The 22,657-nt window shown below is 43.3% G+C and overlaps 4 protein-coding genes across 9 annotated transcripts in view; all 4 read right to left on the bottom strand.

The window, feature by feature from the left end:
• Positions 1-22,657, bottom strand: part of LOC308579677 (uncharacterized protein) — a gene marked incomplete at its 3' end in the record, with an annotated part of 117,101 nt that overhangs the window by 82,406 nt on the left and 12,038 nt on the right. The gene's annotated exons all lie outside the window — the stretch shown is intronic.
• LOC308580735 (uncharacterized protein) overlaps positions 1-22,657 on the bottom strand; it is a 250,451-nt gene that overhangs the window by 7,088 nt on the left and 220,706 nt on the right. The gene's annotated exons all lie outside the window — the stretch shown is intronic.
• LOC308580960 (uncharacterized protein) overlaps positions 15,643-22,657 on the bottom strand; it is a 65,136-nt gene continuing 58,121 nt past the window's right edge. Inside the window, exon 3 of the mRNA XM_081183312.1 lies at positions 15,643-15,875. The gene's annotated coding sequence lies outside the window, so the exon portion shown is untranslated. The remainder of the gene's footprint in view (positions 15,876-22,657) is intronic.
• Positions 15,961-22,657, bottom strand: part of LOC308580864 (uncharacterized protein) — a 103,499-nt gene continuing 96,802 nt past the window's right edge. For all 3 annotated transcript variants that reach the window (XM_081183109.1, XM_081183110.1, XM_081183108.1), the window contains exon 2: positions 15,961-21,481. In XM_081183109.1, coding sequence (XP_081039235.1) covers positions 20,056-21,408 — 1,353 coding nt within the window. In that variant the 5' untranslated portion in view covers positions 21,409-21,481 and the 3' untranslated portion in view covers positions 15,961-20,055. The remainder of the gene's footprint in view (positions 21,482-22,657) is intronic.

Raw genomic sequence — 22,657 nt, forward strand, 5'->3', positions numbered from 1 at the left:
GAATCGGAATGCAGAGGGACGGATCGGACGTTATCTGCTCTGTGCGTCAAGATGATTGATGAGAGGTATGTGATCATGCTCCAGGCAACCTGCCAGCTCCTAATTAATGGCTTTATGGCTGGACTTTGAACTTTTAAAGCCATTTGCCGTGGCACAGGCTCACAGGCTTGGGAGGCTTGAAAAACCGAAAGTACCTTTTTAAAAGTGCTTTTGGAATGAAGCTGCAGTAGACACAGACACAGCTTGATTTAAAGCAGCAGAGATGGCTAATGAAAGGCTGGCAGATGCTTTCGGGATTCCAAAGCTCCAATAACAGATGAATGGGCAGCTAAGGATTCCAAAGCAAGGGGAACACTTACATTGATAGTCTCCCCAGAAGAGCTCTGTCTGTTGCGTGGCAAGACCTCAGCCAGAGAAATTTGGGACACTTTGAAAGATTCTCATTTGAGAACAGAAGCTGGTGCTTCTTTGTTCTACTATGCCAAGCTGCATGATATGGCACTTGCTGAAGGTGCAGATGTGCGTACACATCTGATGGAGATGCAGAATCTGAGACATGAGCTGCAACAGAGAGGACTCACCTTTCCAGAGGCTGTGTATTCCTTCATGATACTACATTCTTTGGGTTCAAGTTGGGAGTCCGTTGCCACTCAGATTGCTGTTCAGCCAACTGCTCAGCTCACAGTAGCCCATGTTACTGCCGTGATTCTGAATGAAGCAGACCGCCGGGGTGCTAGCTGCATCGGTAAGGGGGAGTCTTCACAGACGTCATCCCAGAATGCAGTGGAACCACCAGATGGCGCCAAAGCTTTGAAGGCAGTGAAATGCTACTCGTGTGGACATCTAGGCCATATGAAGAGGGAATGCAGATTTCCTAGGGCCAAGACAGAGCAGCGCAGCGAAAGCTCATCGCGTGGAAAAGGAAAAGGCAAAGGTCCGGTGTCCAGAACAACATGCATGCAAGATGTATTCATGATTTTCACAGGAAATTTGGTCATTTGCATTTTGAGGCAGTATCTAAAATGCCTGCCTTGGTTGAAGGTATGACTATTAAACCCTGCAGGTACCACATGAAGTGTAAGGCATGCGCAGCAAACAAAGTGAAAATGGCTGCGAAAGGTAAGGTGTCTAGTAGGCAAGCTACAGAACCATTCCAAGTTGTTCATGCTGATTTAGTTGGTTCACTGTCGCCCTCTTTGGGTGGAAACAGGTACTTCATGGTTCTCATTGATGCATTTTCCAGGTATATTTATGTGTACAATCTCAAGCAAAAATCAGAGGCTTTTCCAAGGTTCAAGGAGTTCTGTGCTTGGTTGGAAAATGTGCATGGTAAGAAGATAAAGACTCTTTTCACTGATTGCGGGGGGGAATTCACTTCTCAGCAGTTTGAAGCTTTTCTGACTGAGAAAGGAATTCAACACGATTTGTCTAGTCCTCGTTCGCCATGGCAGAATGGACTTTGCGAGAGGGCAAATCAGACATTGCTTCAAGGGTTAAAAACCTTGCTGCATGATGCCAATCTTCCAGAGAGTTATTGGGCCGAATCTCTCTCATGTTTTGTTTAGTTATAATCGCAGGTTATCTTCAGTGATTGGTTGTACCCCCTATGAGAAGATGTTTGGCAAGAAGCCATACATCAAACACATGAGAATTTTTGGTTCTGACATGTGGGTTCACACACCACAAAGCTCCAAGTTAGGCAAGCGTGGATTGCATGGTATCTTTCTAGGTTATCAGAAAGGTTCTTACAGAATGATGACTGACTCGAAGACAATTAGGCTCACAAGAAGTGTTGAGTACAATGCCAAGCGGGGGGAGAATGTGGGAATTTTCCAATGTTATCCTGATGACAGTGATGAGACTGAGGATAGGCAGCAGCAAAAGCAGCAGCAGCAGCCACAGCTGCCACAACAACCCACACCCACTGATGAAGGTCCTGATTCTGAGTCTGAAACTGAATCGGGTGATTCAGAGGATTTCAAGAGTGCGAAAGCCTCTATGCGACCCTCTGAAAGCTCTGATCAAGAATTGGAGGAACCATTGTTCACAATAGGTCACTTTTCTCCTAAGAAGGAAGAGGAGAGTGTCGAAGACCTACGGCTAATTCACAGGTCAGAAAGAGCCACAAAAGGCAGACTTCCAAAGAGATTGGCTGATGAATTTGCTAAGACAGCAGTAGCAGCTGTTAAAAGCTCCAAGAAGGTATTTGAACCTTCAAGTTTCCAAGAAATCCAGGATTTGGATTCAAAGGATGCTGAGCCATGGTTAAATGCCATGAAGGCTGAGCTTGATTCCTTTGAGAGGAACAAAACATGGGAGCATGTTCCAGTAGTTCCAGGAATGAAACCGCTTGGAAGCACATGGGTCTTCAAAGCGAAGACTGATCAAAATGGCAAGATAGTCAGACACAAAGCCAGATTGGTAGCCAGAGGTTTTTCACAGGTACCAGGTGAAGACTATCACAAGACCTACTCACCCACCGTGAGGTATGAGAGCATTAGGCTTATGCTCAAGCTGGCTGCAGAGGAGAATCTACACGTTATTCACCATGATGTGAATACAGCATTTTTGTACAGGTCTCTAGCTGAATCTCTTTATATGCTTTCACCTGATGGCGTACAGGTAGAACAGGGATTTGTTTGTGCTCTGAAGAAATCCCTTTATGGTCTCAAAGTGCATGGTGTTGGCACACAAAACTCACTGAAGTATTGTTTTCTCTAGGTTTTCAGCAAGGGAAAGCTGATCCGTGTGTATTTGTCAAAGAGGAGGGGCAAAAGAAGCTGTATTGCTTGTTTTATGTTGATGATATTTTATTCTTTTGGAAGGATGTCACAATGTACAATAACGCCCTAGTTGAACTGAAAGAGCACTTTGACATGAAAGATCTTGGTGAGGTAAACAACTACCTATCTCTGGAAATAGAGAGAGATCAAGATGGTAACATTCTAGTACACCAGTCACGGAAAATTGCTGATGTGTTAAGCAAACTAAACCTGATGGATGCTAACCCTGTAGACACACCGATGACAACAGGTTATCAGGTAGATGACACTGAAGAAGCATTTTCTGACACTACACTGTACAGAAGTGTGCTAGGCAAACTAAACCTCATTGCCAGGTGTTCAAGACCTGACATTGCTGTTAGCTGCAATTTGCTAAGCAGACAAGTCAACAATCCTACTGTTAAGGATTGGAAAGCTCTGAAACGCATAGCACGCTACTTGAAAGGCACTATGCATTACAGACTGAGATTTAACAATCAGAAGTCTGGTGGCCTTGAGATATTTGCAGATGCAAGTTTTGGAAGTGACACTACAGACAGGAAAAGTACGTCTGGAGTTTGCTACATGTACAATCAGGGTCTATTTGATTGGTCATGCAAGAAGCAAACAACAGTTAGCTTAAGTACTTGTGAAGCTGAACTGAATGCACTGTCTTATTCACTTAAAGATTGTGAATGGTTGTTACAATTGTGCAAAGACATGAAAATTCCTGTCAAATGTCCAATCCAGGTTTACCAGGACAATAAAGCATGTTTGGCTTTGCTGAATTCTGAAGGTTGTAAGCAAAGCACGAAGCATTTGCAATTGAAACTGCAACATGCTAGGGAACGTATTCAGAAGGGACTCATAACGGTGTCCTATATGCCAGGTAATGAAATTCCTGCTGATGTATTGTCCAAGATTGTGTCAAGGGATCAACACTGTACCTATGTGCAGAAGTTGGGTTTGTACTGATATTATACAAACACGCTGCCCAGTGATGTTCACAGAAAGGGGAGGATGTTGGTTTCTGCTTCCTTCACTGTGCAGCAAAATGCTTGTCACAAGACAGTTGTTTACATTCCACAGTCAGCGTTACCGTTGGGTTCCCACGGGAATGGGAGACTGGATGTGACGTTCACTGGTTTCCTGTTTTTCACTGTTTCTCTCGGTGTTCTTTGTTTCCGAGAGGAGTTGCTTCTCTGCTCTCGCAGAGGCAAGATGCATGTTTGTATTCTCTCAGCATAGAAGTGTAAATAAAAAATTAAGAATGTGGCACATACTGCTTATCCTTCCGCTGTGTGGACTACGCTGTTTGGGCTCAAGATAAGATGGGCCGGTATCAGCTTCGGCTTCAGATGAGCAGAAGCTGGTCAAAATCTCACAGTGGGCAGGCCTTAGGTTTGCATGCTCTTGCACAACTGTCAGTTTGGAAGCTTCCACTGTTTTTCAGACCAAGGGCCAGATTCCCTCCTGGATCGCCTTCCAGAGGCCACATGCCAGGGCTGGGCAGGGTGAGAGAGGCAAAGGTGGGTCAAACAAGGAGCGCAACTTTTGCCTTTCTAGAGGAAGTTATATCTGATACACACACAACTATCTGCCTTCTACCAAAGAGGGAGGAGGCATTGTCAAGAGTTGAAAGGTACATCCCCGCTTGCTAAGGGGCGAAGCAGAGCCATGGATTCAGAGCAGTGAATTCAGAGGACCACAGACCACATGTGCATTTGGCCCCCCGGGTCTGAAGTTCTCCACCCTTGGCACATTAACATCATGTGCAAACCAGGTAAGTGTAAAGAGTGCTGTTTCAACCCAACCGTGGTGTATATTTTATACAGGAATCAGTTGCGGCAGCAGACATGCAGTCTCACACCTCTAGACCTGGCTTGGCACCAGAGATGAGGTTGGCAACCAAGATTTAGAAAGGCATCTCTGTCCTTCAAGGGCACTATACCACTTTAAACAGTCATGGCTTCCCCCAAAGAATTCTGGGAGCTGTAGTTTGTTAAGATTGCTTTAATTTGTGGAGTGGGCTGTGAGGCTTTTTTGCTTTTTGCAAATATACCTCTTCAGCACAGTGTCTTCCAAATACATTTCTGTTCCAAGCAAGCAATCAGAATTCATTGCCCATCCTCTTGCTTCTGTTGCGTTAATTCAGTTCCAAAGCATTCTGAATTCCAAGGCCTACCTGGGCTGAAGAAGACAAGGCCTTGAGAAAGATTTTTTTGGGGGAAAGATGTTGATTAAAGTTTTACAAAAAAAAGCACTTATGATACATACAACAAAGAAAAAGAAAATAGACATACAAAATAATACATAAAAGAGAAAAAATACCCCCAAAAAGACAATAAAAACATAAAAAAGAAAAAAATCCAGTTTTTAACTTCATACTTGTTTAACCCTTCTTTCTTGACTTCCTCTTTAGCCAATCAAATTCAGCAAATCCTTACCCTCTTTCAAATCTCATTTATAATTATATAGTTCACTCTATTATGTCTCCTATCTTTCTTCTCTTTTTAAATCGATTCTTACCTATTCCTTATAACTTAATCCCTTGTGCCATATTATTTAAATTTGACATAATATTACTCTAGTCTTTCGCCCCTTTTCTTTTAGTCATTTTTGCATACACTTTTTAACTTTATCACTAATGCCATATTATTTTTATATCCAACATCATTTTAACATTCAAAAATTTTACAATGTTTCTGCAGGTAGACTTTGAACTTCTTCCAATCCTCTTCCACCGACTCTTCTCCCAGGTCTCGGATTCTGCCGGTCATTTCTGCCATCTCCACATAGTCCATCACTTGCATCTGCCATTCTTCCAGGGTGGGCAAATCTTGTGTCTTCCAATACTTTGCGATGAGTATTCTTGCTGCTGTTGTTGCATACATAAAAAATGTTCTATCTTTCTTTGACACCAATTGGCCGACCATGCCCAGGAGAAAGGCCTCTGGTTTCTTAAGGAAGGTATATTTAAATACTTTTTTCAGTTCATTATAGATCATTTCCCAGAAAGCCTTAATCTTTAGGCACCAAAGGTGAAAGAATGTACCCTCAGTTTCTTTACATTTCCAACATTTATTATCAGGCAAATGATAAATTTTTGCAAGCTTGACTGGGGTCATGTACCACCTGTAAATCATTTTCATAATATTCTCTCTTAGGGCATTACATGCCATAAATTTCATACCGGTGGTCCACAACTTTTCCCAGTCAGCAAACATGATGTTATGACCAATGTCTTGCGCCCATTTAATCATAGCTGATTTAACCGTTTCATCCTGTGTGTTCCATTTTAACAGCAAGTTATACATTCTTGATAGTATCTTAGTTTTAGGTTCTAACAGTTCTGTTTCCAATTTTGATTTTTCCACCTGGAAGCCCATTTTTTTGTACAAATTATAGGCCTCTCTAATTAGATGATAATGCAACCAATCTCGCACTTTGTCTTTTAGTTTCTTGAAACTGCAATTTCAATATATCTCCTTCTTGTTCTAATATCTCCCAATATTTTGGCCATTTGGCCTCCATATTGAGTCTTTTCAAAGCCTTTGCTTCCATAGGTGACAGCCACCTTGGGTTTTGTTTTCCAATAGATCTTTGTTTCTTATCCAGACATTAAACAATGCTTTCCTGACAATATGGTTTTTAAATGCTTTATGTGCTTTAACCTTGTCGTACCACAAATATGCATGCCACCCAAAAACGTTGTTAAATCCTTCTAAGTCCAAAATGTCTGTGTTCTCAAGAAGCAGCCAGTCTTTCAACCAGCAGAATGCTGCTGATTCATAGTAAAGTTTAATGTCTGGCAGGGCAAACCCACCTCTTTCCTTTGCATCAGTCATATTTTAAATTTTATTCTGGGCTTTTTGCCCTGCCAGACAAATCTAGAAATATCTCTCTGCCACTTCTTGAAACAGTCCATCTTGTCCACAATCTGCAAAGTTTGAAACAAAAATAACATTTTTGGCAAAACATTCATCTTTATAGCTGCAATTCGACCCAACAAGGAAAGCTTCAATTTTGACCAAACTTCTAAATCTTTTTTAACTTCTAACCAACATTTCTCATAATTGTCTTTGAATAAATTCATTTTTTTTTGCTGTCATGTTAATCCCCAGGTATTTCACTTTCTTAACCACAGTCAAACCTGTCTCATTCTGAAACCTTTCTTTTTCCATTGGTGTTAAATTTTCCTCCAAAACCTTAGTTTTTGACTTGTTCAACTTAAATCCTGCCACATGACCAAATTCTTGAATCAGTTCTAATACCCTTTTCGTACTAGATTCTGGCTCCTGTAACGTCAAAACCAGGTCATCTGCAAAAGCTTTCAATTTATATTGTTTAACTCCGACCTGAATACCTTTAATCAGACTGTCCCTTCTAATCATGTTCAGCAAAACGTCCAGGACCGAAATAAAAAGTAATGGAGAGATAGGGCAACCCTGTCGTGTTCCTTTTTCTATCTTGAATTCCTCTGTCACCACATTATTAACTATCAATTTGGCCTTTTGTTCTGAATAAACTGCACATATACCATTTTCAAACCCTTGTCCCACCCCCATTCCCTGGAGATTTTTCTTCATAAACTTCCAATAAATATTGTCAAAGGCCTTCTCCACATCAATAAAAATTAAAACTGCTTTTATATTAATATTCACTTGTAATTTCTCCAAAATGTTAATTATATTTCTTGTATTGTCAGACAAGTGTCTACCTGGGAGAAAGCCAGCTTGGTCCTTATGTATCTCTTCAACAAGTACCTTTTTTAATCTATTAGCCAAAATGTCAGCAAAAATTTTGTAATCCACATTTAACAGGGATATGGGGCGGTAATTCTTAAGTTGTGTCTTTTCAGACTCAGTTTTCGGTATAAGTGTAATAAATAATAATAATAATAAATTTTATTTATATCCCGCCCTCCCCAGCCGAAGCCGGGCTCAGGGCGGCTAACAACAATAAAACAGTACAAAAGTACAACATAAACAACATTCTAAAATCATTCATTATAAAATTAATTAATTCAAGCCACTAGCAACCATTGGGCCAGAGCTCTGCGAAGATTGCCGAGGGAGGGAGTCAGGCTGTGCCCTGGCCGAAGGCCTGGTGGAACAGCTCTGTCTTGCAGGCCCTGCGGAAGGATGTCAAGTCCCGCAGGGCCCTGGTCTCTTGTGACAGAGTGTTCCACCAGATCGGAGCCACAGCCGAAAAAGCCCTGGCTCTAGTTGAGGCCAGCCTAACTTCTCTGTGGCCTGGGACCTTCAAGAGGTTTTTATTTGAAGACCGTAGGTTTCTCTGTGGGGCATACCAGGAGAGGCGGTCCCGTAGGTACGAGGGTCCTAGGCCATATAGGGCTTTAAAGGTTAAAACCAGCACCTTAAACCTGATCCTGTACTCCACCGGGAGCCAGTGCAGCTGGTATAGCACCGGGTGAATGTGATCTCGCAGCGAAGACCTCGTAAGGAGTCTCGCTGCAGCATTCTGCACCCGCTGGAGTTTCTGGGTCAGTCTCAAGGGCAGCCCCACGTAGAGCGAGTTACAATAATCCAGTCTGGAGGTGACCGTCGCGTGGATCACAGTGGCTAGGTCAGGGCGAGAGAGGTAAGGAGCCAACTGCTTAGCTTGGCGGAGATGGAAAAATGCCGCCTTTGTTATAGCTGCAATCTGCGCCTCCATGGAAAGGGAGGTGTCGAAGATTACACCCAAACTCTTAACGGACGGTGCTGGCACTAATTGCGCCCCCGCAAGAGATGGGAGTTGCCCCCCCAATCCCATATCGCCCCGTCCCAGCCACAGGACCTCTGTCTTCGAAGGATTTAGCTTCAACCGGCTCCCACGTAACCATCCAGCCACAGCTTCCAAACATCTGGTCAGTGTGTCTGGGGCCGAGTCAGGATGGCCATCCATCAACAGATAGAGTTGGGTGTCATCGGCATACTGATGACAACCCAGCCCAAAACTCCGAACAAGCTGGGCGAGGGGGCGCATAAAGATGTTGAAAAGCATCGGGGAGAGTATCGCACCCTGAGGTACTCCACACACCAAGGGGTGGCACGATGACAATTCCCCCCCCAAGCGCCACACTCTGTCCCCGACCAGAGAGAAACGAGCGCAGCCATTGAAGGACTGTGCCCTGGATCCCCACATCGGCAAGGCGGTGGTCCAGAAGTTCGTGATCGACCATGTCGAAAGCTGCTGATAGATCTAGAAGAATCAGCAGCCCCGACCCGCCTCGATCCAGCTGTCTACGAAGGTCATCTGTTAGGGCGACCAGAGCCGTCTCGGTCCCATGACCAGCGCGGAAGCCGGACTGGAATGGATCCAGAGCCGATGTTTCATCCAGAAACCCACCAAGCTGTTCAGCAACCGCTCTCTCAATCACCTTACCCAGGAACGGAAGATTCGAAACCGGGCAGTAATTGGATAGATCTAAAGGATCTAATGATGTTTTCTTTAAGAGCGGGCGCACCACTGCCTCCTTCAGTTCCCCTGGGAATGTCCCCGTGCCAAGGGACAAATTGATGATATCCCCCAGGAGGGCCCGCACCTCGTCTGGACACGCTCTAATCAGCCAAGACGGGCACGGGTCGAGAGGACAGGTGGTGGGCTTTCCAGCTCGGAGGAGTCTGTCCACATCGGCTGGGGATATCTGGTCGAAGTGGTCCAATACTGGACCCGAGGACAGTCGAGGGGCCTCCAGTTCCTTTATTGTATCCAAATTGGCAGGGAGGTCATGGCGGAGCGACAAGACCTTCTCCGCAAAAAAGCTCGCAAATGCCTCACAGCCGTGTGTCAATTTGTTATTTAAATTTGGCTGTCCCTCAAGGGACGTTAAAGACCTGATTATACTAAATAATTGCGCTGGGCGAGAGCTAGCGGATGCAATGGAGGCCGAGAAGTATGACTTCTTAGCAGCCTTCACCGCCATCTCATAGGTTTTCATAAAAGCCCTATAAGATGTTCTTGAGGCTCCGTCACGGGCACCCCGCCATACTCGCTCTAGCCGTCTGAGGTTCCGCTTCATTTTCCGGAGCTCCTCGGTAAACCAGCGAGCCCGGTTTCTGCGGGGTCGCAGAGGGCGCTTAGGTGCGATCTCATCGATGGCTGCCAGGAGCTGGGCATTCCAGCCCTCAACAAGCTCAGTCAATGAGTCGCCAGGGGGAGCAAGGTCCCGCAAGGCTTGGCGGAATCTCTCAGGGTCCATCAGCCTCTGCGGGCGAGCCCAAATTGGCTCGCCACCTAAGCAGGGTGGGGGTGGAAAGTCAATCCTGGCTTTCAGAGCGTAGTGATCAGACCATGGCACCTTCGTCGAAGGAGACATGATCACATCTATACCGACGCCAAAGATCAAATCCAGCGTGTGGCCTGCTTGATGTGTGGGGCCCGAAACAAACTGGGAGAGCCCTAGTGTCGCCATGGAAGACACCAGGTCCAGAGCCTGTGAGGAGGGAGTGGCATCAGCATGGATGTTGAAGTCCCCCAATACCAATAGGTTAGGGAACTCCAAGGCCCAGCCGGCCACCGCCTCCAATAGGCCTGACAGGGTGGCTGCTGGTGCGCTAGGTGGCCGGTACACCAGCCAGACAGCCAAGCTCTCCTCGGAGCCCCACACTAGGCCAACACATTCGATGCCGGGGATCGATGGCGATGGTAGAGCCCTGAAAGGACAATCTTCCCGGATTAATAATGCCACCCCTCCCCCCCGGCCCACAGTCCGCGACTGGTGGAGGACGGAGAAACCTGGGGGCGCCATCTCTCGTAAGGTGACAGTTTCCCCTTCGCACACCCAGGTCTCCGTCACACAAGCCAGGTCAACCCCCTGCGAGGTGAAGAAGTCTCGCAGGGTGGCGGTTTTATTGCCTATAGACCTGGCATTGCACAGCACCAGTGACGGAGGTGAGTAATCCTTGCTCACCCTACCCTCGTCCCTTGGGATGGGGCGCAGATTGGAAAGGGTACGAGCGTATCCATATCTCGATCCCCTTCGCCTGTAACATCTGCCCCCACCGCCATACCTCCCTCGCCCCTCCACGGTAGCAATCCCAGGCCTCATAGTGGCCTCCATTGATGGCAATTAATATTATTCTTTCGCAGCCTAAAACAATAAAACCTTAAAACAATAAAAACAAAAAAACAAAAACAACCCAGAACAATAAAACAATACAAACAAAAACTGCAAAAATTACAAATTCATCAAAATCTAACAAATTCCCCAGCCCACCCAAACATCCATCCCACCCCCATATATAGAATCGAAAGGGAAAGGGGAATATTAAAAACAAAAACAAAACAAAACATGTTAAAAAGAGCTCTGCACTCCTCCGGGTCCTCCTGGGCAGTAGCAGCATCAATGGCAACAACCATCCTTGTGAGGCCCCACCCTGGGCCAGATAGTAAGTGGCAGGAGCAGTCCTTGTGAGGCCTGTCAGGCCCTCCCTAGGCCAGGTGGTAAGTGGCAAGAAGGAGCAGGGCCCTCAGGCACTCACGCAGGAGAGTCTTCCTGGGCAGCAGAGCAGTCCTTGTGAGGCCTGTCAGGCCCTCCCTAGGCCAGGTGGTAAGTGGCAAGAAGGAGCAGGGCCCTCAGGCACTCACCACAGGGGAGTCTTCCTGGGCAGCAGAGCAGTCCTTGTGAGGCCCCAGGCCCCGCCCCAAGCCAGATGGTAAGTGGCAAGAGCAGGGCCCTCAGGCACTCACCACAGGGGAGTCTTCCTGGGCAGCAGAGCAGTCCTTGTGAGGCCCCAGGCCCCGCCCCAAGCCAGATGGTAAGTGGCAAGAGCAGGCCCCTCAGGCACTCACCACAGGGGAGTCTTCCTGGGCAGCAGAGCAGTCCTTGTGAGGCCCCAGGCCCCGCCCCAAGCCAGATGGTAAGTGGCAAGAGCAGGGCCTTCAGGCACTCACCACAGGGGAGTCTTCCTGGGCAGCAGAGCAGTCCTTGTGAGGCCCCAGGCCCCGCCCCAAGCCAGATGGTAAGTGGCAAGAGCAGGGCCCTCAGGCACTCACCACAGGTGAGCTTATTTCCACGACTCAGGCGCCTTCTTCCCCTCCAAAATCTCGTTGCAAACCTGCTTTAATGGTTGAATTAACCAATCTTTCAAAGATTTATAATATTTTGCAGTTAACCCGTCTGGCCCTGGAGATTTCCCCAGTTGCATATTCTGAATGGCACCTTCAATCTCCTGTTCTGTAATTTTGTGGTTCAGCATTATCCTTTTTTCCTGAGAAATTTTTTGTAATCAGTTGGTTCTTAAAAATTGGTCTATGTCAGTCTCTTTCTGTGGCCCTTGTGTGTAAAGTTGCTTAAAGTATCTCTGGAAGCACCTTCTAATCTCCACTGGATTCTGAATGTCCTTTCCTTCTATCTCAAGATTTGTAATAGTATTTAACTTCTGTCTTTTTTTCAACTGCCACGCTAGCAGTTTTCCACATTTATTAGCCGACTCAAATGTCTTTTGTCTCATCTGTTTAATTTTCCATTCTACTTCCTGATTTATCAGTTTCATATATTGTACTTGATATAACTTAATTTCTCTCAGAATCTCTTGTGACTTTGGTTTCGATCTTAATTTCTTCTCTCCTTTTATTTTCTCCAGAATTTTGCCTTTTTTCTCATTTTGAGTTCTTTTTTATTGCATTCTGTTGAATCAGAAACCCTCTCATAACCGCTTTGCTTGCGTCCCAGATTACTCTTCTTTCAACCGTAGTTTTCAAGTTTACTTTGAAATAGTGTCTCAAAGTCTTTTGGGCCTTCTTGATAATCTCTTGGTCTCTTAGTAAGGTGTCATTCATCTTCCATCTAAAGGAACCGATTGGAGTTAATTTCATTTCCATCTTTACAGCATTATGGTCGGAGCAAGTTTTTGGGCAGATTTCCACCTTTCTTGTCTTAGGTGCCAGTCCTCTAGTTATCCATATTTGGTCAATTCTAGTCCATGTCATTTTGGCTTCAGAAAAGAATGTACCTTCTCTTCCTAGGGGGTTCTTAGTTCTCCAGATATCAATCAAGTCCATATTGTCAGTCAGTTCAAAAAACGTTTTCGGTAGTCTGCCCTCTTTTGTTACAAACTGTTTCTGTGCCTTGTCCATGTTCGTGGATACCACTCCATTCATATCTCCCATCATGATGATGTTGTTGTAGTCCATATAATCCAACATTGTCTCATGCAACTTCTTGTAAAACTCCGATTTCCCCTCATTTGGTGCATAGATTCCTAAAATCAAAAATTTTTCTCCTTGGGCTTGAATTTCAATTGCCAAAATTCTTCCTTGTTCATCTTTAAAAATAAATTTTGGTGATAGGCTTTCTTTCGCATAAATGACGACTCCTCTCTTATTAACCTTGTCCGATGAGATAAACTCTTGCCCAGTCTTTTATTAATCAATACTTTCCTGTGTAGCCTAATCACACGTGTTTCCTGTAGACAAATTAAGTCCAATTGTTCCTTTTTTAATAAATGGAAAACTTTCCTCCTCTTCTCTGGGGAGTTCAAACCATGAATGTTCCAACTTAATAGTTGCAGAGACATAATGTGGTAGTTCTATTTCCCTCCTACTGCTCCCAAAAGTTCTTCCTCCTTTGACGGTGGTATCACTTTCCCAGACTTGTCAGTTCCCAAAGGTGCTAGTACAGAGCTTAATGGTCCAGATCTTAAGGCTCTTAGTTCTTCCTCAATCCCCTTTTTGAAGGTCTTCTCCATAATCACTCAAATTTTTTTCCTTGTCTTCAACTAATCTTATTCTAACTTTTTTCCCTTTGAAAGTAAAAGACAGCCCCTGGGGGAATTCCCACCTAAAAACAATTTTACTGCTTCTCAATAGGGCCACTAAATCTCCGTAATTAGTTCTGAGTTCAAGTAGATGTTTCGGAATATCCTTATAAATTTCCACTCTTGAGTCTTTGATCTCCAAGGTCTTCTGAAAGTGCACACTCAGTATCTTATCTCTCTCCTCCTTCGTTCTGAGGGAGATCAAGCAGTCTCTCGACTTGATTTTCCTCCCTCCCTTTCCAAGTCTGAATGCACCTACTATTTTAAAGGCTTTATCCTCTTCCAGAGACCAAAATTCTGCAAATTCCTGTGTCAAGTACTCAATTAAATTCTCTTTTTCAAGTTCTGGTACTGCCCTGATCCTCAAATTATTCTCTTTATTTTTCAGTTCTATCATAGACAGAAGTGCCTGATGTTCTCCAATCTGTTTACGCATCGGCTTTATTTCTTCTTGCACAGCCTCTACTTTCTCTTTAGCCTCCTCAGCAATTTTACAGTTTGACGCAGTATCTTCCAATAATTTCCCAATAGATTGTGTGTTTAAATTAACTTGCTGGCTCAAATTATTAATACTAGCCGTGTTTTGGTCAATTTTAGTTGATTGTTCAGTCACTTGCTTACTTAGGCCATCCAGTAGTAGATAGGTAGCCGTGTTGGTCTGCCATAGTCAAAATAAAAAAAAATTTTTTCTTCCAGTAGCACCTTAAAGACCAACTAAGTTAGTTCTTGGTATGAGCTTTCGTGTGCATGCACACTTCTTCAGATACGGGTATCTGAAGAAGTGTGCATGCACACGAAAGCTCATACCAAGAACTAACTTAGTTGGTCTTTAAGGTGCTACTGGAAGAAAAAAATTTTTTTTATTTAGGCCATCCAATTTTTCATAAATTTTATTTAACACCGAGGTAAAATCCTCTCCTGAAGCCATTCCTTTAGGCCTAATTTTATCTAACTCTTCCTCCTGTGCCACAGAAAGACTGGGAACAGATGATCTGCGTAGCTGAGAAATTATGCTAGGCTGCTGTGTTTTGGTTTTAGATGACCTTGTTGTTCTGCCTCTCATCCCACTTCTGTCTGTGAGTCAAGGTCAGTCCCACGGTCAACTCTTCCCATGGAAAATCCCCAAAGTCAGAGATGGAAAATTCCCCCAGTAAATGCACAGTTTCAATGTTCCTCTAGGGGGACACTATGTTTATCTTTAAAGTCACAGTCTTTCCCAACTTTCAAAGTGTCCCTTAAGAATTAACAACAGTTGCAAGTCCTTAGAAAACCTTCCAAAACCTTTAACTTTTTGCAGAGTTGATCTTACCAAAATTACAATGTCTCCAAATAATGCAAGTTTCAATGTAGCAGTTCAAAGCAGCCTGACAATTCTAACAGCTTGGCAGCCCATTACCGGGAGTTCAATAGGTTTTTTTTGTAAATCCACAGATGAAAGGATAACAGTCAAATTTATCCTCTTCCCCCTCTCTTTACTTGAGGAGGAATTCTTCTCTTTGATGCTCAGATTTAGATCTTTATAGTTCCATTCTCCAGCACATTAGAATTGAAAGTCTTTGCTTTAGAATCTTAAACAAAGCCGGGAGACGGACTTCCTGGTTGCACCTTCCCGATTCAGTGCCAAATTCAAACTCCCCCCCCCATTAATCTCAAGTTCGTAAAACTTCACCTACTCACGGGTAGTTGTTTAAGAGCCGAATGGTCCCAGGAAAAAGGTCAGCGCTCTCCGGCAACAGCTTAGCGGCTTCACCCCACGGAGAGTGATCGACTCACAGCACCGCGCCAACCCCGTCCCGCTCCGGAACCCCTTGCGAGGTCCCTTCACAGTTTGGGGGGGGCGCTAACAGTGCCCGCTGAGTCCCACGGTCACAGGCTTCCTCTGTCTGTGATTTTTTCACGAGGGTCTCCGCTTCGCCATAGCAAAGTACATTTAGAGGCAAAAGCGGGCTGGGGGGGGCAGGGGTTGATTCTAGGATTATGTCTCCAGGCTCTACCTAGCAATGGTTGGATCTTTGCCTTCATTTATAACTCAATGCCTTGAACAACCACTAGCATTTCTTTTTAAATGCTGATAATGCTTTTATTGTAGCTTTTTTTTAATTTCTGTAAATAGTTGCTAACCAAGTATTTTTATACATATGAAAAGCAAATCTTGGATTGAGAAGATAATGGTTTGTAAAGTAAAAAAAAAAGGTGTGTGTTTTTTTAAAAAAAAATATGTTTGTATCTGTTCTGAAATTTGGTTTTAATGTAAAGTGTTTCAATATATTTGGGTTTCTTTATAAAGCAGAAGTGACCAGCTGCTCCTGGAAGCTAAAAATGAGTTCTGTATCAACAAAAGTTTTACCTAAAATTATTCATGATGACAAGTTGTAATGTAGCACCCTGCTTGTGGTCAACGCTTAGCTGGAATGAAATATTCAACGCAGCAATAGAAATTAAAATAATTTATTTGTCAGACAAATAAATGATAGACACAGTGGTATATGGTTACCAAAGCTCTGCACACTCCAGCCCTGATGGTCAGCACTTATATTTCCTCGCCCCCTTGCTCCTCCTTTGGCTGCCTCTGTCCAATCAGCCTGGTTGAAATTCCTATTGGCTGTTTACTAGAACCAATCATAAAAGATACACCCATTTCCTATTACCTTTTATGGGAGACAAAGAGCTATATTTCCTTCTATCCATAAATGGCAAACAAGTAGCCATATATCTTACATTTGCCTCGACAAGGCACCTTAATTACCAGATCACCTTTTGCCCCTTTCCCCTCCATTCCAAAACAGATGGCTAAAACAGATGGCTCATGGTCTTACAGAGATCTTGGGTTCACATTCTCATACACCATCAATGAAATAAGAATCTAACATAAGAATCTAACATTTCTTACTTTCTAAATCCTTTGCATAGTTACATTTAAGCCAACAAATCTCATACATTAACATAGATAGCTTTTTAGAAGAATAGGCCTTTGCAAGGTAAAAAAGGAACTCAGTTTACAGCCTCAAAAGAAAGCCTCTTTAGTTTACACCCCCCCTTTTCCAGCCAGCTGCTTTTCCCATTAGCTCTTGCCCTTTAACCTTAGGAAAATGTGGCTAGTCTGATGGAAGGCACATGGTATTATCTTACTATTTACCAACTTTAATTAGTGTTTTTGCAGCTTGATTGTATTCTGTAATATGTAGGGTCAGTGTAACCTTTGCTTCCAGCCTGTAATTCCCTTTTACAACTTTGAGAATTTTGTCTCCTGCTATAAATCAGGGGGGCCCTGTTCAGGAAGATAAACATCTGCCAAAGCCAGCTGGTTTTCTGCCTGGCATGAAACATTTGCAAATCTTTAAGCTCATTTTAAAATACAGGCCTTGATCAGATGCCTCAGTAAGAAACATGAGATTTTAAACCCCTGAGCTTTTGAAATACAACTCCCATCAAACTTGGCCCTACGGGCTGAGGATTATAAGAGTTGTTGCCCAACATGTGAGCAACCCCATGTTGGATATACCTGCTCTATATTATTATTATTTATTTCATTTCTATACTGCTTTATATTTTTAAGAAAAACCTCAAAGCGGTTTACAGCATATTAAATCAATAAAACATAAATAAAACAATTTGAAAAGAGTGAAATACAGTGGTGCCTCGGGTTAAGAACTTAATTGGTTCTGGAGGTCCATTCTTAACCTGAAACTGTTCTTAACTTGAGGTACTTTAGCTAATGGGGCCTCCCGCTGCCGCCGTGCAATTTACGTTCTCATCCTGAGGTAAAGTTCTCAACCTGAGGTACTACCTCCGGGTTAGTGGAGTTTGTAACCTGAAGTGTTTGTCACCCGAGGTGTTTTTATCCCAACTTACTACTGTATAGAGTATACATTCAAAGCAACATAACAGAAAACTAAAATATTATCTTAAAAGATTTCAAAGTAAAACATTACAAAGGAGGTCAACTACAGAATACATATTTCACATAGTTGGGCTGGGTGAGTCTGGGCCCTGCCCCCTAGGCCACGTGGGAAAGGCCTTGCAGGGAGTGGTATATAGATGGCATCTTACCCCCAAAAAGCTTGCTAAAATGTATAAAGTGAAAACATCAACATGTTTAAAAGAGGAGGGGTCATACTATCATATGTGGTGGACCTGTGTAAAGGTAAAGGTACCCCTGCCCGTACGGGCCAGCCGTGTCTGACTCTAGGGTTGTGCGCCCATCTCACTTAAGAGGCCAGGGGCCAGCGCTGTCTGGAGACACTTCCGGGTCACGTGGCCAGCGTAACAAGCTGCATCTGGCGAGCTAGTGCAGCACACGGAAACGCCATTTACCGTCCCGCTAGTAAGCGGTCCCTATTTATCTACTTGCACCTGGGGGTGCATTCAAACTGCTAGGTTGGAAGGCGCTGGGACCGAGCAACGGGAGCTCACCCCGTCACGGGGATTCGAACTGACGACCTGACGATCGGCAAGTCCTAGGCACTGAGGTTTTACCCACAGCGCCACCCGCGTCACTCAGGTGGATCTGTGTAGCCATTGGCAAATACTGGAATGATATTTATAACGAGTTTAAGAAACTATTTAAAATTACTTTTAAAAAAAACAACGCCAAAGATATCGCTACTTGGTATATTACCATCAGAAATTTAAAAAGTTATAAGATCATTCTTTATCTATTGTATAACAGCAGCTAGAACCCTTATAGCAAGGAGAAATGAAAGGCTCCCAGAGATTACAGATTGGCAGATACTCATCTTATTAGCAAAACTGACGACATCAGTTAGAGGAATATGGAAACAAAAAACAACTAGAGAATGGATAACATTTAAGAATTATGTAAAACTTTATTGTACAAATAACTCCATATGAGCAGAAATTGAGTGATATTTGTAAAGAAAAAGATCAAAGGAATGAATACAAAGCAGAAAGAAATGATATTACATAATGTAAGCCTGTGTAAAAAAAAATGTTATATTGATGAGGAAAACAACAAAGAGAAGATTGAACAGAACTGTGAATACTGTTTGTACAGAGCTGTGTACATTAAAACAGCAGCAAGAGAGATGTTTGGATCCCATTTTGAGCTCGAAGCATGGGTACCGCCAACAGAAAATTAAAAATTTGGCTGTGTAATTTGGAATTAATGTGATTTGATTGGCCTGTTAATAAAAATTATTTGGAAAAAAAAGAATGTTATATGAAACAGTATAATGAGAAGGATGGGAGATTGTGTCGTTGAGTACTTTTACTATGCAAATAACTTTGTCTTTTTTCTTATTATTATTTCTTGGTTTCTTACCTTTGTTACATATTTATTTTTTATTTATAAATTTTCTATATTATATTATTCTCTTACTTTCTACCTGTTAAGAGATAGTACATAATATTTGTATAGACATGCAATTTTTTTTAATCAATAAAGAATATGAATTTAAAAAAAGGTTGCCATTAACTTAATCTTCATTAGATCTGCTTTTAGCACAAGCATGTGCCACTTCCACTGCCCATCTTCCAATAAAAAGTAGCAAGCACATGTATCCTGTAGGTGCGGTTGGCTCTTCCTGTTCGACGCCGCTAAGACACCTCCCCTAACAAAACAACAGCCTACTTTTAAGCACCCCAACCGTCCCTCCACCATTGCTCTCAAGGCACATGTGTGATACACGTGCTTCGCTCTAAGGCCTCCTGAATCATCTTGCACTCCAAGACAAAGGGATGCACTCCAGTTAAAAGCACGCTCGCTAATTACAGGCGCACACTCAGGAGAAACAAAAACTAGCCTTGCAAGGAAGCATCCATCCGCTTTCCCCAAGGTAGGGGAGAGCTGCGAAAGTGGCAGGACGGAAAACACAGAGGGAACTAGCTAAGATTACGAGACACAGAAGTGACGGGGTGACTAGGGATGTGAGGGGGTGGACCTCTTCATTGGGAGCACTGCCATTCCTAAAAGACGGGTTCTTTCTTCGCTTGCTGGGATCATTAAAGTTCCTAACTGGTAAGAAGACTCCTTTTCATTTGTTCTGCTTATCTATGGCCAACGGGGAAGGAAGCCAATTCCCTGAAGCCTGACAGATGCTCATCCACAGGACAAGGGCAGCCCATCATTTTGGCAGTGAAGGGTGGGGGTCAAAACTCAACAGATTCATCACACACCTTGAGCATTCCAGATTCACACTCTCCCCGTTTATCTAGCAACAACTTGCAACTTACTTTGTACATTTAGCACATGTGATCTTCATTAGTTTAATACATATATATGTGTATAAAAATTTAAACACAAACACCAAAACATCACATGGGTTCCATGTACTTAAAATTGATATCCGCCTATATGAGTTTCTTGATGTGAAGTAATGAGTGAACCTTGAGTGGAACACTGCATACATTGATATGGCTCGTCACCTGGGTGAATTCGCTTATAAATATTAAGGTCTGCACTCCGTCTGAAGCCCTTTCCACATTCAATACATTTAAATGGTTTCTCTGCCGTATGAGTTCGTTGATGTATTCTAAGGTATCCACTATGTCTGAAGTTCTTTCCACATTCAATGCATTGAAATGGTTTCTCCCCCGTGTGTTTGTTGATGTCTTCTAAGGTTTCCACTGTGACTGAAGCTATTTCCACATTCAATGAATTTAAATAGTTTCTCTCCCGTGTGAGTTTGTTGATGTATTCTAAGGACTCCACTACGACTGAAGCTCTTTCCACATTCAATGCATTTAAATGGTTTCTCCCCTGTGTGAGTTCGTTGATGTATTCTAAGTTGACCACTTTCACTGAAGCTCTTTCCACATTCAATACATTTAAATGGTTTCTCCCCTGTGTGAGTTCGTTGATGGCTTCTAAGGTGACTACTTTCACTGAAGCTCTTTCCACATTCAATACATTTAAATGGTTTCTCCCCTGTGTGAGTTCGTTGATGTCTTCTAAGGTCACAACTTTGACTGAAGCTCTTTCCACATTCAATGCATTTAAATGGTTTCTCCCCTGTGTGAGTTCGTTGATGTATTCTAAGGACTCCACTACGACTGAAGCTCTTTCCACATTCCATACATTCAAACGGTTTCTCCCCTGTATGAGTTCGTTGATGTATTCTAAGGGCTCCACTTTGACTGAAGCTCTTTCCACATTCAATGCATTCAATGCATTTAAATGGTTTCTCCCCTGTGTGAGTTCGTTGATGTATTCTAAGGTCTCTACTTTGACTGAAGCTCTTTCCACATTCCATACATTCAAACGGTTTCTCCCCTGTGTGAGTTCGTTGATGTGTTCTAAGGGCTCCACTACGACTGAAGCTCTGTCCACATTCAATGCATTCAAACGGTTTCTCTCCTGTGTGAGTTCGTTGATGTATTCTAAGGTCTCCACTACGACTGAAGCTCTGTCCACATTCAATACATTTAAATGGTTTCTCCCCCGTGTGAGTTTGTTGATGTCTTCTAAGGTGACCACTTTCACTGAAGCTCTTTCCACATTCAATGCATTTAAATGGTTTCTCCCCCGTGTGAGTTCGTTGATGTCTTCTAAGGACTCCACTACGACTGAAGCTCTTTCCACATTCAATGCATTTAAATGGTTTCTCCCCTGTATGAGTTTGTTGATGTATTCTAAGGACTCCACTACGACTGAAGCTCTTTCCACATTCCATACATTCAAACGGTTTCTCCCCTGTGTGAGTTCGTTGATGTGTTCTAAGGGCTCCACTACGACTGAAGCTCTGTCCACATTCAATGCATTCAAACGGTTTCTCCCCTGTATGAGTTCCTTGATGTCTTCTCATGTTACCACTTGCACTGAAGCTCTTTCCACATTCCATACATTCAAATGGTTTCTCTCCTGTGTGAGTTTGTTGGTGTATCCTCATTCTTCCACAGTGACTAAAGCACATTCCCTGCATTTAAACTGTTTCTTTGTTCTCCCTAATGAATTCACAGATGCCTCCGTAGAATTCTGACCGTCATCTTCCTCACCTGTTTGGGAGTGGGGGGGAGAGAATCCTGTTAGACTTTTAAGAAAGACAAAAAAGGAACTGAACACATGTGAATTCCCATGTGCACCTTCTCTTATTTTCACTCCATTGTCCATTGTCTCCATGTTCCAAATTTTTAGGACTAAAGATGAGATAATGGCAAGAGCAACCCATGATCACTCCATTCACACTTAAGAAAGCACCATCATTTTATAATAGAGATCTATGGTGGAACTGGCTTATAAGACTGGCTTATAAGAAATATCTGTCTTTTTCTTTTTCAAGTGAGGAAATTATCTCAGGCTCCAACAGCAGTCTCCCCTATGAGTAAGAAGTAAAACTATAGTGTTCTTATGCTACATGTAACTGTAAACATATTGCAACATATTAGAACCTAAACAGAGCCTGCTGGATTGGGTAAAGGCCCACCTAGTCCAGCATCCTGTTTTCACAGTGGCCAAGCAAAAGCCAGCAAGCAAGATTTCAGGCCAAGAGCCCTCTGCCCTCCTGTGCTTTCCAGAAACTAGTATAATGAGGCATTATTGCCTAGGACCGCAAGCGCAGAGCACAGACACCAGCCTAATCCCTTTTTTTCAAGCTATCCTAGTTGCTGGCAGTCACTGTCTCGTGTACTTCTGTTTACTCATATTTTGCAGCCCTAAAAGGCTCATAAAGGTATTATGAACTAAGCTTTTGTGGGCTGCAATCTGCCAAAGTGGACTCTTGATTAGGAAAGCTGGTGCCACTATAAACCCGTGAGTCTCTTTGTTGGTTTTGTGCACTGATTTTGAAATTTGTACCAAGGTTGTACCACTGTATCTCCATGTAAGTTTATGGAGGGACAGAATTACAGGGGCAATATAAATTATTATCCCACTCACTCACTCTCACACACAACCCCTGTAAGTTCACACAATTTGCTTATAGTACTGGCCACCCTTGGTCTTCATATGCCCAATCCTATGTGTAGAGCCTCCAGCCACAGGTATTGTGTGTCATGATAACAGGTCCTTTGTCCGAAAAGCCCACCAAACTGGGGAGGTGCATGCATCTACTGTATTTTGATGCTAGTGGAATGTATCACTCTGACCCAGTCCTTAAAAAAATAAAAGTAATATAAACTATTTAAATATATGAAGCATAAATAATGACAGGAAGCAGTTCCATAGCCCCTTCA

Source organism: Podarcis bocagei (assembly GCF_964188305.1).
Source record: "Podarcis bocagei genome assembly, chromosome: 2".
NCBI lineage: Eukaryota > Metazoa > Chordata > Lepidosauria > Squamata > Lacertidae > Podarcis > Podarcis bocagei.